Below are 26497 nucleotides of genomic sequence, written 5' to 3'. Positions count from 1 at the left end.
GTATAATTATCTGTCATAGACGCATGTTTGTAGACACAGTTCTACAAAAGTACACCCCTACAATGGGAAGCACCTTTGGCAGGCCTTGATACCAAAACCTCACTTACCAGTACTTGGCACAGAGCTCGTAGGAGGCAGCATGGTAGAGCAAGAGAGTGTTCGTGTAGTCATCCAAAGTCCAGACTGCTTCCTCTCCCCATAGACTAAAGCTGGTTTCCAAAGATATGATGGACGATGGTGGGCTATAGGTCTCCAGCCTATAAACTGCCTGAAGACTCAGACAGTCTATAACTAGCAGGCCCGGGCCATTGGAGAACCATAACTGATAAACAAACATGTATAGACATGGTTTGGCTGATGAGTTCATGTGTAGCCATTATATGACTCAAACATAACTTCATTGTCATGGTTAGTACTGTCTGTTCACCTGGGATCCACTGCCAACGAGAGCCATGGTCCTGATGGGATAAGGTCTCTGCCTGGGATCTGAATCCTTCAGACCAAACACTGTCTTATTTAGGGTGTGGGAGCAGATGTATGTCTCTCCTTCTAGTGGAAGGTCCTCCACTACGTTATACGCCGCCAACAGACCATCTGACATCCCTGCAAACACTTTGTCCAGGCTCTTAACAGGAGGAGAAAAAATCTTTTTACATTTACATTTAAGTACTCGTGTTTCACTCTTCACTCTCTGTCTGTAAACCACCTTACCTCACTTACAAACCCCTCCACCTTACCATGGTGAAGAGGTTTTTTTGTTGGGCGAAAAGCAAGGTGGTTATATAGTGTAGTGGTTTACACATGTGATTTAATGTATGAAAGGTCAGTTGTTTAAAACAGGATAAGAGACAAATCCTTAAGAGCGTTGTGTCAGAAAGGCACCAGGTTTAAAAAAATATGTAACTAGTTAACTGTATTTTTGTATTATGTTAAAATCTTGAAAAATAAAAGATAAGGCAAGATCAATTCTAAAAACATGCAAAGCCACTATTGGGGGGTGGGGATAATCATGTAAAATCAAACATCGCTAAAGAAGTATTATTCAGTCCCTGACTTTTACAGTCATTCACTTGTTTTACACCAGTTACTGCACAGTGAGAAAATATTTATTACATCGTGATATCTTGGTTTGTTTTTTTTGTATGTCACACTTATGTTTCAGATTCTCAAACAAATTGTTATATTTGACAAAGAAGAAAAAGCTATGTGGGGCCATTTCAACAAAGAATACAAGTTAATATGTATGTGAAAAAGTAATTGGCCCTCATAACTTGCTGTGTCACTCTTAGCAGCAAGAACTGCTATCAAGCATTGGCGATAACTGGGTCAGAATTCCTCCACAGCAATATACAAGTTTCAATACCAGTCCTCTTTGAGGGATTGTTTAATTCAGCTACACTGGAGGGTTCTCGAACATGACCGACCTGTTTAAAGTCATTTCAATTTGATTTAAATTTGGACTTTCAAAACTAAGAGTATGCAACATTATTATCCTATTCATAATGGTGTTAATGGGATGTACTCCAGAGCCATGCTATAGCGTTCCAAACCCTCCAGGACTTGAGGGAGAATGCCTGACAACTCCACCTTAGACCATGGAGCTGGCTCAGCACAGCCCGAGAAGAACATAAGCCTGCTCACTTGTTGGTCTACCACCTGCATTAGGTGGTATAGGGGTTGGTGGCTTATGGATTGGGTGATGTAGAGACCAGGATGGTCCAATCTCGGAATGTTACCTCTCTATAGTCAGGCTCATGTCAACCCATAGTTCGGATTTTGAAACCAGTCTCATGGAGAGGGATTGGAGTCCAATCTAGAGTTCAGTGAGAGGCATTGTGGACAGGGCAGGGCATACTTGTATCCCTGGTTACATACTTGTAACCACCCACCCCTCCCACAGCATCCCCCTGCTGCAATCTCCTTCATCTTCAGGGACTGTCTGTCCTTCATCTCAGGACTTCACACCTCTCAGCTCCCAGTCATTACACCCACCCCCGGCTTCTGTGGACTCCAACATACACACCCCTCCCCCAAAATCCACTCTTTCTATCTCAGCACTTCAAGTGAGGAATGAGCTTCGCAAGATCAAGGTGCGGAAGGCTGCAGGTCCAGATGGCGTCAGCTCCAGGCTCCTGAGATGCTGCGCAGATGAACTGTGTGGCATCCAAGGTTATCTGTTCAACCTGAGCCTGTCACTGGGGAAAGTACCACAGCTGTGGACGACCTCCTGTGTGGTACCAGTACAAAAGACCTCCCATCCCAAGGACCTCAGCAGCTACAGGCCGGTAGCCCTGACATCCCATCTGATGAAAACCCTCGAGAGGTTGGTTCTAAACCATCTGTGCCCCTGGTGAGGTCTTCATTGGATCCGCTGCAGTTTGCTTACCAGCCTGGCATTGGGGTGGAGGACGCCATCATCTACCTCCTGCACCGAGCTCTGACTCACCTGGAGAAGCCTGGAAGCACTGTGAGGATCATGTTCTTTGATTTCTCCAGTGCTTTCAACACCATCCAGCCACGACTTCTGAGAGACAAGCTGGAGCTATCGGGAGTGGACCACCACATGTCCCAGTGGATACTGGACTACCTCACAGAACGCCCACAGTATGTGAGGTCACAGGGCTGTGTCTCTGACACACTGGTCTGCAGTACAGGGGCCCCACAGGGAACTGTGCTGGCACCGTTCCTCTTCACCCTCTACACTGCAGACTTCTCCATCAACTCCCCACGCTGCCACCTACAGAAGTTCTCTGACGACTCTGCCATAGTCGGCCTCATCACAGGTGAGGATGACTCAGAGTACAGACAGTGGACTCTGGACTTTGTTGACTGGTGTCAGCAGAACCCAAGGAGTTGGTGGTGGATTTCCGGAGACGCAGACCCACCACACTGACACCGGTGAACATCCAGGGAGTGGACATTGAGATAGTGGACTCTTATAGGTACCTGGGTGTTCACCTGAATAATAAACTGGACTGGAGCCACAACACTGATGCTCTTTACAGGAAGGGTCAGAGCAGACTCTACCTGCTGAGGCGGCTGAGGTCATTTGGAGTACAGGGAGCGCTTTTAAAGACTCTGCCACCACAGAGTCATAGGTCATTTTTTACAGTGTGGAGCAGCAGTTTATCGGCAGCTGAGAGGAAGAGGTTGGATAAACTCATTAGGAAGGCCAGCTCTGTTCTGGGATGCACCCTGGACCCAGTGCAGGTGGTGGGAGACAGAAGGACTCTGGCCAAAATAACACCTCTGATGGACAGAGTCTCCCACCCCATGCATGGAAATGTTGCTGAACTGCAGAGCTCCTTCAGTGACAGACTGCTGCATCCTAGATGCATGACGGAGCGTTTCTGCAGGTCCTTCCTCCCTGCAGCTGTCAGACTGTACAATCAGAACTGCTCCCAACAAACATAGATGTTTACATCAGCACTGTAACTGCAATAAGTTAATTAACCGATTCGCACTACAACCTGGTTTGCCTCTTATCTGTAGTTATTTTTATTTAATTTAATAACTGTACAGTACTCTCTGTATATAGTAACCATTGTCCTTAATGTAAATATGTAAGAAAAATTGTGTATGTTTCTGTTCTGTGTCCTGTGTACTGTTTGTTTGTATATGTGTCTTTTTGGCTGCTGTTACAACCAAATTTCCCCTTGTGGGACAATTAAAGGATTATTCTATTCTATTCTATTCTATTCTATTCTATTCTATTCTATTCTATTCTATCCCTCTAGTTCGGTATCTGTATGTTGGAGGTGTTTTAGGTTTGTTTTTTTTAATTAAGTATTGCTTTTCTGCATCTTCAGATTGGGGAAGGAATCTCAATTGTTGTTTCTACTTAAGTTCCAAACAGTGGTTCAGAAAAACCAGTAACTGACTAGTGGTGCCTTTTTTGAGCAATTACAGGGGGGCTTTGCTTATGTTTGGGACTTGCACAAGCACATGGCTTGAGGTTACACTTGAGGATTTTATGGTAGAGAGCAGAATTCATGTGTCCATCAATGACAGCAAGCCGTCCAGGTCCTGAAGCAGTAAAGCTTCATCATTTATAAAATAGTGTATTAGTTTTACACCATGTGTAATGAGACGAAATCCTTCCAAAAGGTTTTTTGTTTTTTTTTGTCTCATCAGCCCATAGATTATTCAATTATTTTTTTTTATATAGAACCAAATCACAACAACTGTCACCTCAAGGTACTTTATATAGGATGGTAAAGACTACACAATAACAGAGACGAAACCCCAACAATTGATGACCTATGAGGCAACCCTTGGTGACAACAGGAAGAAAAAAAACTCCCTTCTAACAGGTAAAAAAAAACCTCTGGCAGAACCATACTCAGGAAGGAGCAACCATCTGTCATGAGTGGATAAGGGTGAGGGAAGGGAGACAGAACAAAAGACACATTGCCAAAGAGAGACAGAAATTGATGCTAAATAATCATTAAATGCAAAGTAGTGTATAAACACAGAGAGTGAAGAAATATTTTTCTTCTTTGAATGATGGATCTGGATAATGGGGCTATGGTTTATTGGAGTTCCAAAGTCTTAGAAAAAGCTTTGTAACCCTTTCAAGACCCTTTCAACTACTTCACTTTGCCAGCGAGGTTCTATTCAGGTGATTTCTTAATTCAAAAGGTCTAGCAATAATCAGCCCTTTTTGAAACTGAACTATGGTTTCAGATGCGTTTTCACAACTGAAAATACAATGTTTTGTTTTTGTTTGATGTTGACTGTGCATTAGGAAGCACACCTACATCTACATCTCACATCTACTTGGACATTGGGAATGTACCAGACTATTCCATGTGCTATTCTCATATAAGAGTTGCCAGACTAATGACCGTTTTGGTGTGATCTGACTGGATTGGACATTTGCATGTGTGAAAAAGGTGATAGAATAATTACGGTCTGTGCTCTTTGTTCCTATTGCAACGCATAGTGGTTTGTTTAAATATGCAATACATGCAAACATTCTGAGCCTCGCCACTCGCAAGAGGTTTCCGTTGCTTCGATATACTTGGTGAAAACCTTCAGGGTGAGTGCCAGTCTGAATGACACTCATAGCCACTGAAACTGGATGGCCACAGCCCTGCACTGCTCCCCCCTAGAGACCTGAAGAATAAGCTCTGTAACCACAATATCTCCTCCCAAACCGTAGGACTGGGAGTTTCCCTATCCAGCAGTTGGCTCATGTCCTCAAACAGCTCAGCATGGTAGGCTGAAAGCAGGGTGACCACATTAAATAGACCTCAGTCAAATTAATGTGGTTACTCAGTCAACTCTTCTATATATTATTATAATTATTATGAATATTAAGAGCAATAGTTATTCCTGAAACCAGAAAAACCCGCGTTCATGGATTACATTAACGGCTTCATTAGTGTTCACGAATAATCTTCACGATGAAGAAACTGAAAATGTGTCCTTGCAGTGATTTGTCTGTCTTGAACAGAGGTGGTGGTAGTGGAGCTTTATTGGTCACACCAGAGGGTGCATCCCTTAGTGAGATACCAAGTGAGGTTTGAAAGAGAATTGATTAGATGTATTTAGACTCTTTCTCCTATCAGTCTTTCTGAGTTCAGTAATTACTAGTTCACTAGTTTTTCACTCTTTACTGGCTACATGTTAAATCCAGAACTGAATTTAATATCCTTCTCCTTACATACAGTGTCTTGAATAATCAGTCCCATCATATCTTAAAGATCTAATAGTACCACATTGTTCTGATAGACCTCTTCACTCTCAAACTGATGGCTTACTTAGGGTTCCTAGAGTTTCTAAAAGTTGAATGGTAGGCAGAGCCTTCATCCTACAGCCCCCCCTCCTTGAGTGTTTCATCTTTTTCACTTTCCATATGCTTATACACCACTGCTGCATTTAACCCCTAGAAATGGATTTTAAACACTGGCTCTCTGTCACATGTGTGTCTTTTGTCTCGTCTACCTCTGTTCTCTTCTCTTTCCCCTCATCCCCATGACATTTACCCCGTAGTCTCATCAGACTGCCTCTCCCTGAGTCAGGTTCTGCCAGAGGTTTCTTCCTGTTAAAAAGGGGCTTTTCTGTCCCAGTGTCACTAAGTCCTTGTTTACAGTGGGTCATCTGATTGTTGTGGGTTTTTTCTCTAATATTTTAGGTTCTTTACCCTACAATATAAAGGACCTTGAGGTTACAGTTGTTGTCATGTGGCACTATATAAATAAAACTGAATGATTCAATGTACTCTTTTGTAATGACTGAGCAATGACAACTGAATGGTAACTAAATTACAGACAAACAAAAAAAGTGTAACACCACATGTAAAAAAAGCATTTCGCATATTACTCTTAAAACAAATCTTTGCATGCTGTTGCAAAAACAATAAAAATATTGTTTAAAAAAAACATTTCTACCGTTATTAAGCCATCCTTCTCAACGCATCTGAGGTAACAATAGGTCAGTACATAAAGCTCTTGTACTACAAGCTCACGGTTGCTTAGGCTTCAAGTCTCATTTTGTCTTCTACTAATGCTCTTTCAAAATGCAGCCTACCTATGCGAAACACTGTATTTTAAGGCCTAGTGTAAAGAGGCAGATAAAACTTGAGTTTCTACACTGCTAACTGTGCTCCTAACTTGAACCTTTTTGTGTTCACACCATGTAAAGCCAAATATGTGTAATACTTGTTTCCTTTGCTGTCAAGTGTATGTGACACAAATGCTATAGATACAACCTGCTGACATATGAGCAACATTAATTTTAAGACGTTAGGATTCAGACTGAGGCCCATATGTAAAATCAGATTTATGTCTTCAAATCACATCTCTTTTCTTGTTTTAACTATATGCTATTAGTTGAACTAATTTTAACAAACAGTGCACACATATGTGCACTACATTTTATTTCAAACATTTATTCCAGTTGACACAAGACAGTTTACTGATGTTCCTCAAAGGATTTCTAGCTCATAAAATCTACTGATATTGGGCAACATTATTACAAACCCACAGTACTGAGTAACACAATAACACAGGTTTAAGTAAAACATGTTTGCTTAAACACATGCTGATATTTGATCTGACCTGCTCTCTTGCTGAAACAGGAAACAAACAGGTGATGATGGCGGGACAGGAGAACTGCTTCTGGGGTTGACTGAGTGGACACATGTCCTTCAGACTGTAGATGAACACCTCCTGTTCCTGTCACAGAAACATTAAATTAAAGAATGAGTTTTTTCTACTTTTGGATTTAGAGACAACTATGTTGTCCCCTACCTGTGACAACAGTGGATGGTAGCCAATGTATGATTTGATATTGTTTTCCTATCCTGGGAGACTAATACTTTCCCTCCAACTCCTTTTAAAACACTGGTTTGGCACTCATTAAAAGACTGTAGCAGTCTCGCTGTCCTTATGTCCTCATGTCCCTAAAAGGGTTTTTTAATGAAATCCTCTTTTCACATAAAAAAAAATGTCAAAAGCAGGTAAATTCTGAAGATACCTAGATGTAAAAGTAAGCTTCCCAGTGAAGATGGTAAAAAAATAACATTGCATTATTGTTTGATTGCTGTTCATAGACAAAAAAATGATCAGTAAATAAATGAGTCACCAAATGTTCTTTTTCCTTTCTTTGAATCTGAATTTAAAAAGAAGCTGTATCAAGTTGAATGTGATTTCAGGATGTGTACCTCAGTCGCCATCCATAGACTGTTTCCCATCTTCATCTGACAGCTAATCCTGCTACCTGGACAGGCCATCCTCTTCACCTCCACCTGACCCTTGTTAACATTCACCACACTGTAGTTCCTGCACAATACACAGTTCTTTGCTGAAAACATTTAGAACCACTGAGTTGGAAGTTAAAACAAAATAAGCAATATTTTGTACAGTAATGTTTTTATACAGTAATGAGTAGAGGCAATTTTTTGGAAGACGATGTCACAGGGTTAGTTAATTAAAGCTAAATATAATTTATCACGTTTGGTACATGTGTGATGGATAACTTGAGAAACTGGCATGAAGTATTACAGAAATGTTCTTACATTTGTGGGGGGGGGGGGTGTTTACTATTGTTTATTAATGTTTTATAAATATAGTTTTAGTTTATTACAGTTTATATACTCTATATCAGGGGTCGGCAACCCTGGGCACGTTAACTGATGGCACGACCATAGCTGGACTGGGCCTCGGGCATACTGGGAATTTGCCCGGTGGGCCAATGGTGATTTTTTGTTTTTATGGGCCGATGATTTTTTTTTTTTTTTTTTCCAGTAACAGTATAAACAATGAAAGATGGTGGATTGGCTAGATGCTGGCAGATGTGTAAAAATAACTCAGTTGTTTGGTGGTGTCTATGGCGGAGCTTCCACAGAGGCCAGCAGGTGGATGAGGGAAAGGGGAGGCAGTAGGAGGAGAGACCCGAGGTGGCCGCCGGTCCGAGTGTCAGGTGAACTGAACTTCAGGTAAGAAGTTATGACCTGCAGTCTATCTGGGTCAGATATAAACCAAGTTTAGGTGGAGTTTATTTTCGTTGTGCTGACTTTTTACAGACAGTTACAATAACTCGTACTGGGTACTAGCTAGCATGATGGAGTTTCTATACAGCTGGGTGGGTGCTATGATGTTACTGATAGTGAACTTTATTTTATTCATAAGGTTAGTTAGTAGAGTTGCCAACCGTCCCGTAAAAAACAGAATCGTCCCTTATTCAGAGAAAATATTACGCGTTTCATATTGAGCTGAGAAAGAACGCAGTTTGTCCCGTACTTCAGCTAGAATGGAAAAAGACACAAAGCTGGAGTTATTCTGTGTCACCTGCCTCTTCTTCTCTCATTCTCACCCCCTCCCTCTCCTGTTGCTACTCCAATCATGTATTTCTGACGCAAGTCCCGTCGCTCTTGTTTGTTTATCCCCACTTTGCGCCAGAAAGAGGAAATCAGTGGATGTCACGCTAAACAACAGCAGCACGTTTAAGCTTGATCAGCTGTTGTTATAATTTATTTAATATTAATTTCTAGTATCAGCTGATGTTTGCTGGAACCACAGCTGTAAAAGCTGCTGGTCATGATATCGGTTTGGATATGTGGTGAGAGGGAAACATGAAGATGAAACCAGTAGATGTTCTTACTGAATCATCAGACCTGAACAGGTGATGGAGAAACAGGTTTACCTGTTAGGTGACATGGATGAGTTGAAGGGAAGTTATGAACTGTTTCTGAGAAATAACACCAGGATCCTTTTCTAAGTAGCTGACTGTGCAGGGGCAGGTCTAGCAAAGTTCTACCTGACAAGTTTAACTGTCTTCAGAACATTGCAGAGTATTTGGCTCTACATATCTGCGTGAGCAGATTTTCTCTCACGAATGTCCTCAGGTAGCCGTCTGAACATTGGACACTCGGAGTGGGAGACCAGAGATCAGATTAACATGTGTATCTCTGTATTAACCAACATGCCATATTGGCCCAGTTTATTTTTCTTATCATTGTTGTGAGGGGACCATAAATAGCATTTGCATTTTCTGTTGTACAGTTCATTTGCTGCTATGGAGTTCTTGTTATAGATGAAAAAATGTCTCTCTTTTGTTTCAAAATAGCTGATAACTATTCGCTGATAGCTGCCAACATCTGCCAACAAATATAATTCTATAAAGTTGTTCTATATAGTGTGTAACTGTTAATATAGAGCGTTATTAAATTTATTGCTAATGCAATCATATGGCACACTGACTTCTGAGGAAATTTTAGATGGCACTCATCATCAGAAAGGTTGCTTACCCCTACTCTGTATTATAGTATTTTCATTATATTGCATATATTTTTAATTACACACCAATAAGAAATTTCACAATTTTAGCATTAATATATCTTATACAAAAAGTTGCCTATATAAGGTGCAATTGTGGACACTACCAGTGCTGCTGGTATGTTTGCACTGTTCCCTGGGAAGTTTTTTTTCTGACCACTTGCACATACACTATGCTGCCAAAAGTATTTGCTTGTCTGCTTTCACATGCATATGAACCATTCCTAATCCATAGGGTTTAATATGATGTCCCCCAACCATGTGTGGAGATAACAGTGTCAGCTCTTCTGGCAAGGCTTTCCAAAAGGTTTAGGAGTGTGTTTATGGGAATGTTTGACCATTCATCCACAAGTCCATTTGTGACACTGATGCTGGATAAGAAGGATTGGCTTGCAGACTGCTCTAATTCATTCCAAAGGTGTTCTGTCGGGTTGCGATCAGGACTCTATGGAGGCCAGTCAAGTTCTTCCACACCAAATTCGGTCATCCATGTCTATATGAACCTTACTTTTGTGTACTGCTGTGTGATCATGTTAGAACAGGAAGGGGCCATCCTCAAACTGTTCCATAAAGTTGGGAAGATGAAATTGTCTTGGTATGTTGAAGCATTAGGGGATCTGCAGTTTATTGACAGTTTGCAACCAGGTACACTCTTTTCTCAGGAGCTGGTTAACCACTTAGTGTGAGTGGTCAAACAAAAGTAAGAAAAGAATATGCGAGTTAAATGGCACTGGAAGAGTTGGGGGAGGGGAGGTAACATGGTCTTGACACAGAAAAGGAGTTAAAAGAGGGAAAAAGTGTAAAGGAGTCAGCAGCAATTAACAGTATTTGTTTAAAAGCAAGGAAGCAGCTTTTACAACACAGAGATCAACCTGGAGTCCTGCTGCCACAAACAACTAGAGCCATTATGTCATGCATCTGGGAGCTATTTCAGTCAGCTGTGTGTACATATGTTGTGTTAAATATAGTTAGCTCCATACATTTTTGGACAATAAAACGTTTTTTGTACACAACAACAGTAAATTTTCAATCAAACCAGAAATGTGTGATTGGCGCACAGATTTTCTGCTTTATTTTTAAGGGTCTAGTAAAACTTTCAACTTCATTTTTAGAGGCTCTAAAGTAACTGGACAATAGACTAATAATCAATTTCATGGTTTGATAAGGCTTTTTCAGCTGTTATTTCATGACAGACTGCAGAATTGATTCCAAGTGTTGAACTTCCATTTGGTAGTTCACTGGAACTTACAAAATGATGTCCAAAGAAATGCTGATGTAATTTAAAAAGACTGTCATTGGGAAGAAAATCAAATAAACCCCATCAGAGAGATAGAAAAAACTTTTGGAGTGGTCAAATCAAGAATATGGTACATTCCTAAATAAACAGGAATGCAAAAACAGCTCAACAACACTAAAAGACCTGAACTACAGAAGACAACTAAAACATGGAGGTAGGTGTATTGTGGGGCTTATTATTGTGTATAAGAGGCAAATAAATCACAATACAAAGAGAAATGGTCACACAAACCTGTCCTCCTTATCTTCATTCCAGAACACAGCACTATATCCTTGGAGCTGGGACAGGAAGAGCTGAGAGTTGACGTCACAGGGCAATATATACCTGAGGCAGGCAAAGCTAGGCTCCTTCATTTGCCTCACACAATGCATTGCCACTGGCCTCTGCAGCACAAATGCAGAGACAGACAGTTCAGCTTAAAGTCATTCATAGAACAATGACTTTTATTAAATTCGCCAAATCTTTATCCTAAAATGTTATGTTTTATGTTTTTTTTATCCTTAAAATATGACTGTGACTACACATATATTGGCAGTTGTGACTGAAAATATAAATGTTGAAGATATATATGCATTTGTGGTGCTCATTATTTCATCCATCCATTTCCACTTATCCTTTCCTGGTCACGGGGGGGTAGCTGGAGCCTATCCCAGCTGTCTTAGGGCAAGAGGCAGGGTACACCCTGGACAGTGATACAACATGAAGTGTGGTGACATTCCTTGTTGGAATGTCAAAAGAGGGAATGGACAACAGGTCACCAGTCTGTCGCAGGGCTAACTCATAGACAGAGAAAACCATTCGCACTCACATAATGGAGTTGGTCTATAATGTATATTTTGACATATAGTCAAAACATTTATTTGGATTGATTGTTTTATCATCTGCATTCTATGCTATCCATATATCCATGGAAATATTTAATTTTCAGTTAAGAAATATTTTAGCATTATTGTATTAAGTTACAGTTGCCACTATGATGCCATGACAATGATCTATAAATCTTAAGTCTTAGACTATGCTTGTTCAGTCCTTTTTTTGTTTTGTTTTTTAACTTTCCTGCACTTTTGAAAATATGGGAAAGTGAAAATGGACTGGGTGAGCTGGAGCAGTTGTTCTTATCTTAAGATTAAACAGCAATGGCTTAATACATTGAGAACTAGGCAATATAGGAAAAACATCTTGTTTTCTACATGTTCCCAAGAGACACTATGTGATTTTATTTTAGAATTTAGCAGTAAAATGAAAACCAATTGTTGGAGTGTAACCCCTCTTTAGACTAATTCTTAGAATTTCTTCCGAATTTGAAGTTATAAGTCTCTAGCTCAACCACTACTTTGACACAAGTAATAAAGTGTAGTACACTTTCCTTACATCACACAACAAAAATTTGCTCATTGTGTCAACCAAAAAACAGCTCACCTTCTCAGGTTTAGTGTCCCAGCATTCAGTCATCAGGTTGTGCAGGCAGTAGAACTGAACCTCTTGTGCACTACCCAGCACTGGCCGAATACCTTTTGAGAGCTTCTTTGCTATCTCAAGCTGGTGGTGTCCCAGTGCTGGCCTCCGCCCAGACAGGAGCTCATACATCACCATGCCATAGGAGAACATGTCCACCTTTAAGAGTTGTTCCCAAAAAAGGAACCTTAAGGTCAGTTGATAAGGGTCTAGTGTCAGTTACATCTGAGGAGGTTATTAAGACCTCCTGATGAATTTGTAAATAAAACTTTACTAAAGAAAACTTTAAATTTCATTTGGAGTGAAAAGAAGTTATGAAAGTAAAACCAACGGCCATTTGTGCGGCCATTTGTGCCATTTAGATGAAAGCTACCCAGTGAATTCCTGTCTCTGAATGTTCATTTCTTGGATAATAACTCATGACCACAGCCCATTTATGAATTTGCATAATAAAAAAATAAGTCAAACAATAATACAATGCAGAAATAATTTATTGCTATATGAACTAGAAAAATTTGCATTTCCTGCGAAAATGCAGTGTGGATGCTGTAACGCTTAAGCTGTCTGCTAAAAATAGCTGAAAAAGCTGAAAAGTAGCAAAAAATTGTAATAACTTTGCAGAAGCATAAGAACTTAAAAAAAATGTAATTACTTAGCAGAACTGCAATAACGTAAAAAAAAACATAATACTTGGCAGAAATACAATAACATAGCAGAACTTAGCAGAAACATGATAACTTCTCAGAAATATAGGAATTTAGCAAACATGGTACAAGATTACAGAGATACATTATTTAACCAAAAATACCTAAATATTGCAGAAATACTGTGATTTAGGACAAATACTACAACATAGCAGAAATGCTGTGATTCAACAAATATACTATGCTATGGCACAAATAGAATGAATATGCTCAAATACTATGATTTTGCTCAAATACTATGATTTAGCAATAATACTAAGATTTGGCAGAAATACTATGCTTTGGCACAAATACTATAATTAATTACAAGTACTATAACATAGCAGAACTATCAAGATTTGGCAGAAATACTATATTTTAGCAGTAATACTATGATTTGGTAGAAATACTATAATTACGCAGAAATACTATATTTACCACAAATCCTATAAAATAGTAGAAATAGTATGATTTAGCAGAAATACTGTATTTAGCAGAAATACTGTATTTAGCACAAATACGGAAAAGTAGCAGAAATACTATAATTTAGAAGAATAGTAATAACTTACACAATTACAAATATGGACACATATTGAAACACAAATGCACAGAGGGACACACACACACACACACACACACACACACACAGGATCTAATCCAGTCAACTGGTGTAACTATATTCATTTTAAATCCTACAATGAGATGCTCCCAAAAAAGGGTAGGGTTCTCTCTCTCTCACTAAACACACACACACACACACACACACAGGGAGAGAGAAGCAAGTTTCTAGGTCAGTCAAGCAGCCTGGACTGCTCAATTTGAATCCACCAATCAGAGAGGCTGTGTACTTTTTCCCGCCAAAACAGGTGCACCTGTTTTTACACACACGCAGCACAGAGAGAGACAGGATTTTTGCAGTCTATTTCTCATAGTGAGGCCTCCCCTCAGACAAATGACCATAATTTCCTAACCGTAGGGGCTAGAACGGTCATTCTTACACAGTTTTGTTCAGAAGAGATGGGGGAATCTTCAAGTGTTAACAATTTATCACTAAAAAAATGAATTATTGAAGATATTTGACTTGTAATGCACCATAACTGAGTAGAGGCGAAGCAAAAACTGCCTTGACTTGCCCTCAAACAACATTTTCTAACTCTAAATCTATTTGGAGCATCGATATCATTCTTTCACCATAAGAGACAGCAGGCTTTGGTGAACAGTCATGGAAATTTTCACGTCTCTGTGGAAATCCATCAAAAAGATATGACGAGAGAAAAAGGTGCCTCATTTCCAGAGTTTGAAATCTGAAGAAATCTGAGCGAGGGACGAATTTCCTACCCTCAAACAAATGTAATTCATAGCCAAACGGTAATAGGTGAGAAAAAAAATTCTTGAATTGTGAGCGTCAGGAGTGTCTGAAGATATATTGGCACAAGCCTCATGTCTTAACTTCGTTTCGTTAGGGAGATATGACGATTCAAAAATGCCTCCGATTAGAGAAATCCAGCGGTGATTTTGAACAAACTCTCCATTGACTTTCTATGGAGAGTTTTCAGACTTTGTGTTGGTCTGAAGAGATTGGCCAAAATTCTATAAATCCCACAACAATGATAGTGACATTTTCTGAAAGCCAGCAAAAAATACCTACGTTTGTTTTGATGTATAATTTGTGGGGGTTGAGTGAAAATTGAGCAAGTAGCAAGAAGTTGTTCAGACATGAAGAGAACATTGAAAAAGGACAAGTGGCTCACTCAGAACCAACTGCATAGCAACCATAACAACGCATGTATTTTCTGAAAAATCACAAAGATGAAACTGAAAACTTAAAGAGGGATAAGATGAAAATGGTAACAGATATGAAAAGGCTGAATCACACATGAATAGCCCAATAATTTCAGAACATTTTAAAATTTGAACGGTGAAAATAGCACAAAAATTGTGGAAGTAGTTAAAGTCCAAAGAACGTACGGAAGCAACTTGAAGAATAAAAGTATAAAGAATAAAGAGAAACAGGAACTCAATAGTGTGGATGCTTAATCAGCATCCACACAATAATAAAGAGAAACAGGAACTCAATAGTGTGGATGTCTTAAAGCATCCAGACAATAAAGTATAAAGAATAAAGAGAAACAGGAACTCAATAGTGTGGATGCCTTAAAGCATCCACACAATAAAAGTGAATTGAATTCTCTCAGTAGGACACTGGGACTGTGGTGTGTGGAACACAGCGGATAGAGTTGTGAAGACAGATGTGAAGGTGAATAAATGCACTTATCTGATTTTATTGCACTACAAATTTCCTAAAGTAAAAAAGAATAAAGTACAGTTCCTTAAAAAGGAAATAAAAGTGGATATTCTGTACATATTCTGAAGCATTTATATTTTGCCTATATTGTTCTTTTTGAATGTAATTTAAACATTTTAGTGCTGTAAACAGGAAGTGGAAAGTGCATTCTTTTGTTATTTGTATCATATAATTATTTTTGTGATCAGAAAAAGGGGGGGGGGGGGGCGCTACATGGCTGGAAATAAAGTACCGAAGGTGCTCTTGACATGAAATTCTCACCAGATGTCGATAACAACCCATCCAATCCACACACGCAAAGAAATCAAACCATGCATGTCCATAAATTATGTTTAATAATGAGAAATGACACAGGGCTTACTGAAATGTATTTAATACTTTGTACAAAAGCCTTTATTGGTGATGACAGCTTCAAGATGCCTCCTGTATGAATCTAATCTAATTTTCTCTCTGAAACCCAATGGGAGTTTTGTTGCCTCTGTGTTTGGGATCATTGTCTTGCTGAAAGGTCTGCTCTTGTTTCATCTTCATTGTCCTGGTAGATTTTTATCAAGAGTGTCTTAGTACATTTTTCAAGCCATCCTTCCTTATATGAAGTGAGCCAGTGGTGTATGCTGAAAAATAGCCCGACACCATGTTTCCACCTCCAAACTTTACTATTGGTATGTTTTTTTAGGGCGATATGCAGTGCCTTGTGACCTCCAAACATGGTGTGTATCACGGTATCCAAAGAATTTTTTTTGATCTGACCAGACTATATCTCCCAGTCACTGACTTGTCTAAATGTTGTTACTGATCTGGTTACAATTTCATGTCAATAACACCTTTAGAAATATATTTACTTGGAAAAGTAGTGATGCATTCGATACATATTTTACCTCCTGCATGTTAATAACTTCTGCCATTTTTCCTCTTCTTCGGTGGCTAATTAGTCTCACACCGTTTGTCGTAGATAGACCGTTCCTACCTCATAACAACCAGCTCAAATGTTTTCAATTCAGCAGTAATTAAGCATTTCTTACTATTCCTGAAATATTTGGCATTTTCGGGTGATGAAGTGCCATTTCATATGAATAGAGAGCGTGCTCTTACCCTGTATGTTGGAGGTCACAAGTTTAAGCAATTCTATTAGGTACAGTGTAGCTGGTATCACAGGTACAGTACACTTGTGGCCTATTAATATAGTTGCTCATGTGTTTTTGAGCCATCTCACTTTAACAGGTTACCTCCAATTTTTTAAATGCACCATGGGCAAGTTACAGACAGAGTCCACCAATAGTAACAAACCTTCCACAATTTATTTAGAAATTGCATTGTCTAGTTAATTTATGCTTATAAAAACAATTCAAAAGTTTTATTAAGTTATACAGACTGTATAATTAATCTGGAGTTTAGTTTGGCCGTCTCAAGTTTGACTATTTTTAAATCAAGGTCAAGGGCATGCAGCCTAAGAACAGAAGAGCAAGATGTCAGTCACAAGGTAACAACTTCATAATCTAAATACGACTTTAATTCACTAATTAAATAGCATGCTACATTAAATAAGACTTGGAACAAGAAATCAAAATAAATCCAGAAGTAAATGATTTTCAGAGGAACTACAATTTCTGGTAGTGTCAGTGCCGAGCAGCTTCCGGTATGATGGCGCCTGTGTTTGGCTTTGCCACTGCCGGGTGCAGTTTGTCACGCTCTTTTGTCGTGCTGTTTTTCTCTGCTCTGCTGTTTTCTATTTGTATCAATGATGTACTGGCTTCCTTGGTTTATGATCGTTTGACACTGTTATCCATCCGATCTTCAGTGATGGCTCAAGATGTCTCATCCTCCTCCTCCTTTGGCACTTTCCACCCTCCGCCGGTGGCTGGATCCTCGTCCGGCGTCCTCAGCGGTCCCCGTAGACCATGGAGGAGGAGAGGAAGAAAAGCAGGTATCCAGGTGAAGCTTAGGCTTTTCTGGCGGCGGGGTCTGACTGGAAAGCGATGTTGAGCGTGCTTTGTTACCTATGCTCAGAATAGCTCCATGGAGAGGAATTTGTTTTCCACGTACCTGCTTGGATACGCAGGGCCCGGCTCTCCAAGACCGTGCTGCCTCAGGAGGGTTCATCCAGACTCTCCTGCTGACTGGCTTTTCATCCCCTCGGTGAGTGGAATCTACGAGCGTGAAGGCTCAAACCCCGAGTATCTACGTCCTTTAACTCGAGCCGCTGCTAAAAATGATGCTTCCACCCCGCTGAACATGGTGCTTTTTAATGCCTGATCATTGACTAATAAATCGTTCGTTCTTAACAATTTTATAGCTTCTAAAAAACTGGACTTCTTATTTCTGACTGAGACCTGGCAGCGGGACATTGAACTGTGCCCGAACGGCTATTCCGTCATCAGCCAGCCTCGGGGATCTGGTCGTGGAAGAGGTCTCGCTGTGGCATTTCAGGGCCGTTTCTCCTGCCGCTCAGTGAAAGTTGGACATTTTCTTTCATTTGAACTACAGCTGATTAAAATCGGAAATAAGGATCCTTTTTATTGTGCTGTGGTGTATCGTCCACCTGGTTCAAATAGCTTATTTTTATCGGAGTTCAGCAACTTCCTGTCCTCTACTATGAGGTTGTCCAGACTGCTTTTAGTTGGGGATTTTAACATGCATGTTGATGATGACTCTGACCTCTTTGCCAGAGGTTTTATCAACATTATGGATTCTTTTCATTTTACGCAGCATGTGTCAGGCCCCACACATAACAAAGGACACACACTGGACCTTGTTTTTACTTTGGGTTTGAATATTGATTCTATTTGTTCTGAGGAAATTTTTATCTCTGATCATCACTGTATTCTTTTTAACATGTCTTTTCACGAGCCTCTGTCTCCTGTTCAATGGACAATTATCTCGCGCATCATAAATTCCTCCGCAGCGGAGAATTTCTCGGATGGTTTTAATTTAACTCTATCCCCGCAAAACGGCGTTGATTTCTTAACAGATCTATTTAATAACCATTGTTTTTCGATTTTAGATGAAATCTGTCCAGTTAAAATGAGACCAGTTTCTGTTTCCAAGTCCTTACCCTGGCTAAATGACAATATCCGATCCATAAAACGTGATTGTCGTAAAGCTGAGCGCTTGTGGAGGAAAACTCATTTAAATGTTCATCTCCTTTACTAAAGGATCTTTTAGCCTCTTTTAACAATGCAATTAGAGATGCAAGGGCTTGCTTATTTTTCTCATCTGGTTGCAAAGAGCAGAGGTAATCCTAATGTGTTATTTGACACTATTACTGATATTATTACTCCTGCTCCACATGTTGCCATTATTTCTTCTAAGGAAGACTGTGAAAAATTTCTCTCTTTCTTTCTAGAAAAAATTAGTAATGTAAGAAAAAATTTTCCCCGTCAGCATCTGCATTGTCAGTTCCTACGCCAGCTCGGCCTGTCATTTTAGAAAGCTTTTTACCCGTCTCATTATCAGAGCTGGTAAAAATAGTTAATGCAACGAAAGCATCCTCCTGTTCACTCGACATTTTACCCGCATCGTTATTCAAAAATGTCTTCCATTCTATTGGTCCCTGTGTGCTCACCATAGTTAACACCTCACTGGGGTCTGGTAAAGTCCCTGCTTATTTTAAAACTGCTGCTATACACCCCCTGTTAAAAAAACCCACGCTGGACCCATCTCTCACTAGCAATTACAGACCAATCTCAAAAATACCGTTAATTGCTAAGATATTAGAGAAGGTTGTGGCTAAGCAGCTTACAGCAGTTTTAGACAAACATAATATATTTGACAAATTTCAGTCTGGCTTTCATAGAGCTCATTCTACTGAAACAGCCCTTCTTAGAGTTTCCAGTGACATTCTGATGCAACACGATGCTGGAAAATGTTCTGTACTCCTAATGTTGGACCTCACGTCAGCCTTTGACACCGCTGACCATTACATTTTGCTTGAAAGGCTGAAATACTGGGTTGGTGTATCTGGGTCTGCCTTAGAGTGTTTCTCCTCGTATCTCTATGAACGATACTTTTCTGTGGCGGTCTCGAAGTACAGGTCATCTTCCACGTCCCTGTCCTATGGTGTGCCACAAGGTTCTGTGCTGGGGCCCTTATTGTTTTCTACTACTATCTACTTCCTCTCCAGCATATTTTGAGCCCCTTTGAGGACATTTGCTACCACTGTTACGCAGATGACATCCAGCTATATATTTCTTTTAAACCTGAAGATGTTTCTAAGCTGCAGATTCTAAATGAGTGCTTAGAATCCATCAAAGGTTGGATGGCTGACAACTTCCTCCAACTTAATGAAGAAAAGACTGAAGTTCTTGTATGTGCTCCAGACAGACATGTACCTAACATAATGAATGCTCTTGGTCCTCTTTCAACATTTGTGAAATTGTCTATCAGGAACCTAGGGGTAACCTTTGATTCTGCTCTTACTCTGGATGTTCACGTCAAATCTCTGGTTCGGTCCTGCTTCTATCATTTAAGAAACATCTCTAAATTGAGCCCTATAGTATCTCATACTGAACTGGAGATTGTTATTCATGCATTCATTTCATCACATTTGGACTACTGTAATTCACTGTTTACATGTCTAAACAAAAACTCCCTGGAGCGTCTGCAGATTGTCCAAAATGCTGCAGCAAGGCTTCTGACAAAAACATCTAAGTACTCCCATGTGACACCGTTGCTTATACAGCTGCACTGGCTCCCTGTTGAATTCAGAGTCCATTTTAAGATACTGGTTCTGACATTTAAAGCTCTTCAAGGACAAGCACCAGCCTACATCATTGAACTTTTACAGCCCTATGTCCTTAGTAGGTCCCTGAGGTCTTGTGATCAGGGCCTACCTGGCTGTAGCTCAGGTGGCAGAGCAGGTCAGCCACTAATTAGAAGGTCGGTGGTTCGATCCCAGGCTGCCTCCTGGCTGCATGCCAAATATCCTTGGGCAAGATACTAACCCCATGTTTGCCTACTGGTGGTGGTCAGAGGGCCCGGTGGCGCCAGTGTCCGGCAGCCTCGCCTCTGTCAGTGCGCCCCAGGGCAGCTGTGGCTACAGCGTAGCTTGCCATTGCCAGTGTGTGAATGTGTGCGTGAATGGGTGAATTGACTGAATGTAGTGTAAAGCGCTTTGGGGTCCTTAGGGACTGAGTAAAGCGCTATACAAATGCAGGCCATTTACCATTTACCATTACTTTTTATTCAGCATACAAGGCTGAAAACCAAGGGTGATAGAGCTTTTGCCACTGTGGCCGCCAGACTGTGGAACTCTCTTCCTTGGAACTTAAGATCTGCAGACTCAGTGGTCACTTTTAAATAACAACTAAAAACACATCTTTTTAGAATTGCATTTTGTTAACTTTTGTCTGTTTTTGTTTTATACCTTGTGAAGCCCTTTGTGATCTTTTATCTAGAAATGTGCTATATAAATAAAATTTTACTTACTTACTTACTAACTACATCAATAAATAATGGACACCCTTCAACCTCCTAGTGCTTTAAATTTGAAAATCCTAGGTTATTTTCGGAAAAGTTGAAATCTCAGCTCTCATATTGTTGTCAGATGATAACCACTTGGATTTGAAATAGCATTTCAACTAATGTTTTCCTTGTTAACTCTCCACTTAGATTTTTTTCACTTGCAAAGCCTGCTCAGACAGGTCATACATGTATATGTGGAAATTCAGGATATCCACATATCCGTTTATATAAAGATGATATGTTAACTCTCGTCATTTAAAAAAAAAAAAAAAAAAAAGGTCTAAAAAACAAAAACAAAAACAAAACAAAACCACACAACATTCCAAAAAATGTTATAAACTTTTCTAATGTGGGTTAAAAAAAAGCAGATACCTTCTCATCATACACAATGCCTGGTCGGATCTCAGGAGCCTGGTAGCCCGGTGTGCCTTCAACTCCCAAAGCCCCCTCATGGAAGGATTGTCGAGAGATCCCATAGTCAGACAGTTTAACATTGACCGTGTCTTGCACCTGGAAGAAGTTATCAGTGAATTAAAAAGCCAAATTAAATGACAGAAACAGGCTTTCTCTTTTTTGTTTTGGTTTTTTAACATGAAATTACTGTTTTGCTTTCTATTTACAGTATTTTTAATAAAGGGACAGCAAATAAATTAGCTCAGAATTTTCACTTAACATCGTTGTTGATAATCTTTCAAAAATAGGTGTATCAAAAAGAATTGTCTGATTTCAAAATGCTACATATTTTTAAAGTAATGGACATAGAAGCTTGCAGTTAAAATTTTAAAATACATGGCTGAATATAAAGTTTTACATACAATACACACAATGTTCACGGGCTCATGACATACGCTGTCCTACACCAGCCACTGCTGTTGTTATAAAACCGACCCACAACCATGTGAAGCTCATTAATCCCTCTTTTGAACAGTCCATGTTACGATCGTTACCTGTGAATAGTTGCAGAATTACAGCTTGTTGAAAATGGATGATTGGCTAATTCAATCTCGTGGATCTGCGGCTTCCCACCCTCATTATCAAGTAAATTTCATGACACATATACAGACGCACACACACCACAAGAAGTTGTTGATTTGTGTGTCGGCGCATTTTCATGTTTTAGTGTTCCAGGTGTGGAATGTTTTTTAGGGTTTTTTCTTACAGGTGCAGTAGTTGGTGATATGTTGTACTTTTCCATTTTTACGCTATCCTTTTATTATGTTTCGATGGTCCTTCCTTTTTTTCTTTTTCTCCTACCTGTCAGCTTAGACATTGTCACACAACACATATAATGTAATAGCTGAAATAACACTAAAAGAAATGAATAAATACACAGATAAAAGAAACACTTAAACAAGAGGAGCCTTTATAGAATTTATAGAGCTCATCTTAATTCTGATTGTAAAAGCTGCCAGACAGGACAGGATTTTTAAAAAATGATAAAAAGAAAAAAAAATAAATTGGATGAATCTTTTTGATACACCATGTAAATTAGAATGCTTTCAAAAACACAACATTTTACAGACCTCCAGAGACCACACCAGAATGTTATCAGATTTGAGGTCACAGAAGATGATGCTCTTTCTGTGAAGGTATCCCAGTCCTGCTGCAATCTGATAGGCTGCTTTGAAGGTTAGCATGTGGCCAAGCGGCATGTACTTGGAGCCTAGAAAGACAAGACATATTTTCATATCTCAGTAATATAGAGCAAGTTTTAAAATCAACTTCAAATGGCAAATCAGAAGGTGAAGATCACTACATACTTTTGCCTTTGTGCTTTTCCTCCAACACTGTGTTGAGGCTACCCAAGGGGGCTAACTGTAGGGCGAAGCAGAGTGGATGAATGCTGATGCCCACTAGTGAGACAATGCAGGGATGCTGGAGAGAGTGCAAGGTACTGGATTCCTGGCGAAACTCAGCAAAACTCCGATAGGCATTTGCAGACTGGAGGTGTTTTACCATGGTGTCTAAGACAATGTAGAGAGAAAGACAAGGGACCGTCAAAGTAAAAAAAAAAAGAAAAAAAAAAGAACCCTGGTTACACAAATGCTCTAACTATTGTATATTTATATCTTTTTTAAAAAAAACACAAACCTCAAATTTGTTTACAAATATGCAGAACTCTCCCAAATATCCTTTTTTTCCCCTGGCAATTTACATTTTGTCAAGTGACTACATAGTACGGTAAAATAGACAAAGCCAATATCCAGCTGAAGGCATTGAGTGTGAGAGCAGCTGATCGTGGCTAGCAAGGAAACCTGGTCCCTCCGTGGCTGATTAGAGGGTACTTCACGTAGTTGGGTAAAGGTCTACTACGAGATGTGAATCCCTACCATCCCGACCATCACTGAAATCAACCAGCTGATCTACACCATGGTAGATCATGGTAGTAGTGATCACTGAAATGCTTGGCTCCACCAAGAGCAGTACCCTCCATGGAAAAAGAGATTAGGCACAGAGGGAAACCAACTATTGGAGCTGCAGAAATGCCTGATGAAGTAACGGATGCCTAAGATATACAGCAAGCTGCCCAATCCTGAGGCCTTGTAAACTGCCAAGCAAATACTCACAGCCATTTGAAGTAACAGAAGCCAGGAGAACAAATTAGAATGTTCTTCATTAGTTTCTACTCGTAGTGGCAGGGGAACAAGGTGTGAACAACCCCACCAAGGCTGGAGGAAAAAAGCAATACTGGAAGAGCATATGGGAGACCTGAACAGGATTCAGTACCCATCAGAGTAGCAGACATCCAAGAAAGAGTCTCAAGCATCAATGGCTGGACAGCACCACAGCCTGACATGATTCACACCTACTGGCTAAAGAGGTTAACTGTACTCCACGAGCATCTGGCAGTGCAAATGAACCAGCTGCTAATGGATGAGACACATCTAGAAAACCTAACTGAAGGCTGGACAGCTTCGTCTTCCCCAAGGATCCCCAAAAGGGACTGGTACCATCTAATTACTGGAAAATAACCTTCTTCAAAACAACATGAAAACTCCTGTTAGACATCGTAAGGGCTAAGATAAACAAGCATGGCTCACTACATGAATGGGGCACAGAAGAAAACTGGCATAAAGACCAGTGGGGGAAAACGGCAGCTACTGGTAGATAGAGCAGTCATTTTCAATGGTACAGCCATGAGTGAATGAAAGAAAGCCTATAACTCAGTGCCTGTACAAGATCAATAGAATCGTAAGAGCCTTCATCAAGAACTCAATAGGGATGTGGCGAACAACACTATACACTAGAGCTAAGATTTTCCAAAAAGATGGCATGTCCCCCAGTGTTATTCTACATAGACCTGAAGCCCCTCAGCCAGCTCCATTAACAAGACTTGCTATGGATACCGACTACAGACTGGAGAAACAGCTGCGCTGTAACAAAAGGCAGACAGATTGCAAAGATGATCAATCTCTGAGTTTTTTTTGAATTAGCATAACTCAAAGCGACTCAACTGACTGGGTGTCAGCTGGTTGTATTCTGATTACATTCTCATAAAGCAGGTATGCTGCTGAGTGCAAATTTAATAGTTAAATGTGAACTTCTGTCTCTGAAATGATCACAGTTAATTACTGTATTATCAGAAGAAAATTGCATGTAATTGCCAACTTACCAGCCTATTCAACTGCAGGCTGACATCAGCCTGATAGCAAACTGTCTCATGCCAACACTAATATCAGGTTTTAGTGATAGTGTTGGTATGCATGAAAATCTCATTTTGAAGCAAAACAATATGTTAGAAATGGCAATAACATTGTATCGTGAGTGAAGTATTGTGACAGGATCTTGTCATGGGGTGTCTAGCAATATTTTCCATCATCTGCTTTACAAATATTCAGTGTAAGATTTCAGAGAGATGTTTTTATTTTGTTAAAATCTATATACTCCAAAAAACACTGAAATGCTTCTCTACCTGTCTCGCTGATTGCCTGCTGTTGAGACTTCTTGAAGTGGAAGCGTTTGATAGCTACTGGCTGGTTACTATATCGGGCTCGATAGATAATGGTCCCACTGCCACCCTGGCCAAGGATGTCATTTTCCTCCTCAGAATACTCCAGCTGGGACTTCTCCAAAAAGAGCCTAATACACACACATGCACAATTGTTAATCATCAAGTCCCAAACCTGACCATTTGCTTGTACACTGTCTCACCTAGATAATCAGTCTCATTTCCAAGAGTTCAGTAAAGAGAAAGTACCATGTCCTTGTTAGCCTACCTTAGTCCTTACACAGAATTGGGAAACAAAGTAAATCAAATCAAAACAATAATGGATTTTTGAGGACAGTGTTCACTTTGGGGGTAAAAAACATAACAGCTATATATCCAGAGATTATTTAGTATATGTGCAATTACAACATGTTAGAGTTATAATGGAAAGACATCATGAAAAGCAGAGTACTACAGAGAAGAATTATTGTTATTAACAACAGTATTATTACAAATGCACATTTCAATACACATGTGAGTGACACTTCATTGCTTTAAACATTTTAAGTAATCAGACGATAGTGTACTGACAGTTCACAAGTATGAATATGTATAATTTATGTGCTCTGCATTAGAGGCCCTTTACCAGATTGCTATCTTTATGTTCTGATTGGCTTTCGATTCATTTCTTTGTGTGATCATTATTTACCCTCTACTTTAACATTGTTTTTGATCTATTTGTGTTTTCTTTCTTTTCACTCTACCAACTATTTTCTTTGGTTATGTATTGGCAACAGTCTTGACATGCTTTTTTTTGTTCACTTCCACTGAAGATCACATGCCACAAAACCCTTAAGGATATTCATCTAGCACAACAAACAACTTGAACTGAAGAATGACCTTCAAATTGATCAGAATTTAGTGGTCAAAGTTTCATGTCAATGTGATTTGACAAAACACCAAGGTCATAACCTAAAATTCATCAAGCATCTGTTTACAACAGTTAAGCTCTCTGCATTGCATAGTTTCCAGTGATGACAAGCCTTGTTTTTCCAGACCATCCCACTGCTTGCACCACTAGCTGTTACCTTGTTTGTTTATTTGTCATATATAAGTAACAATGGCACATGAGTGAAATTCTTAGGCTCTGAGCTGCCTCAATGTTGCATGCAGAAAAGTAAAATCGCACATAAAGTAACAATAAAAAATAAAATAAACAATATAAATAAAGAATATAAAAATGCAAATGCAAAAATGCAGTTTATAAACAAAACCTATATGCCCTGTGTAAAAAAACATGATTGCCCCCTAAACCTAATAACTTGTTGGGCCACTCTTAGAACAAACAACTCCAATCAAGCATTTGCGATAAACTGACGGGTTTTCAAGGTCATACTACAGCATCTCAATCAGACTCAGGTCAGGACTTTGACAAGGACACTCCAAAGTGTTCATTTTGTTTTTCTTAAGCTATTCAGAGGTAGTGTGTTGGTGTGTTTTGGCTCGTTGTCGTGCTGCAGAACCCACTTGCGCTTTAGTTTGAGGTCATGAACAGATGGCCGGACATTCTGTTCTGGTGAGTCTTCC

General features: G+C 39.7%; 1 protein-coding gene and 1 long non-coding RNA gene across 4 annotated transcripts in view; both read right to left on the bottom strand.

Moving 5' to 3' along the window:
• The window catches only part of lrrk1 (leucine-rich repeat kinase 1), a 108304-nt gene that overhangs the window by 7575 nt on the left and 74232 nt on the right, over positions 1-26497 (bottom strand). For all 3 annotated transcript variants that reach the window (XM_019356013.2, XM_025910560.1, XM_019356012.2), the window contains 10 exons: positions 24896-25062; positions 22743-22946; positions 22506-22645; positions 21355-21492; positions 12499-12693; positions 11311-11462; positions 7670-7787; positions 7065-7181; positions 428-625; positions 108-322 (listed from right to left, as the gene is read on the bottom strand). In XM_019356013.2, coding sequence (XP_019211558.1) covers positions 108-322; positions 428-625; positions 7065-7181; positions 7670-7787; positions 11311-11462; positions 12499-12693; positions 21355-21492; positions 22506-22645; positions 22743-22946; positions 24896-25062 — 1644 coding nt within the window. The remainder of the gene's footprint in view (positions 1-107; positions 323-427; positions 626-7064; positions 7182-7669; positions 7788-11310; positions 11463-12498; positions 12694-21354; positions 21493-22505; positions 22646-22742; positions 22947-24895; positions 25063-26497) is intronic.
• Positions 16799-21346, bottom strand: LOC112847942 (uncharacterized). Its single transcript, XR_003221789.1, has 2 exons — positions 20697-21346; positions 16799-20351 (listed from the first exon to the last, which is right to left on the bottom strand). It is a non-coding gene; the product is annotated as an uncharacterized LOC112847942 (long non-coding RNA).

The sequence above is a fragment of the Oreochromis niloticus genome, linkage group LG1 (genome assembly GCF_001858045.2).
Source record: "Oreochromis niloticus isolate F11D_XX linkage group LG1, O_niloticus_UMD_NMBU, whole genome shotgun sequence".
Lineage (NCBI taxonomy): Eukaryota > Metazoa > Chordata > Actinopteri > Cichliformes > Cichlidae > Oreochromis > Oreochromis niloticus.
This window is presented reverse-complemented; position numbering and strand designations above follow the sequence as displayed.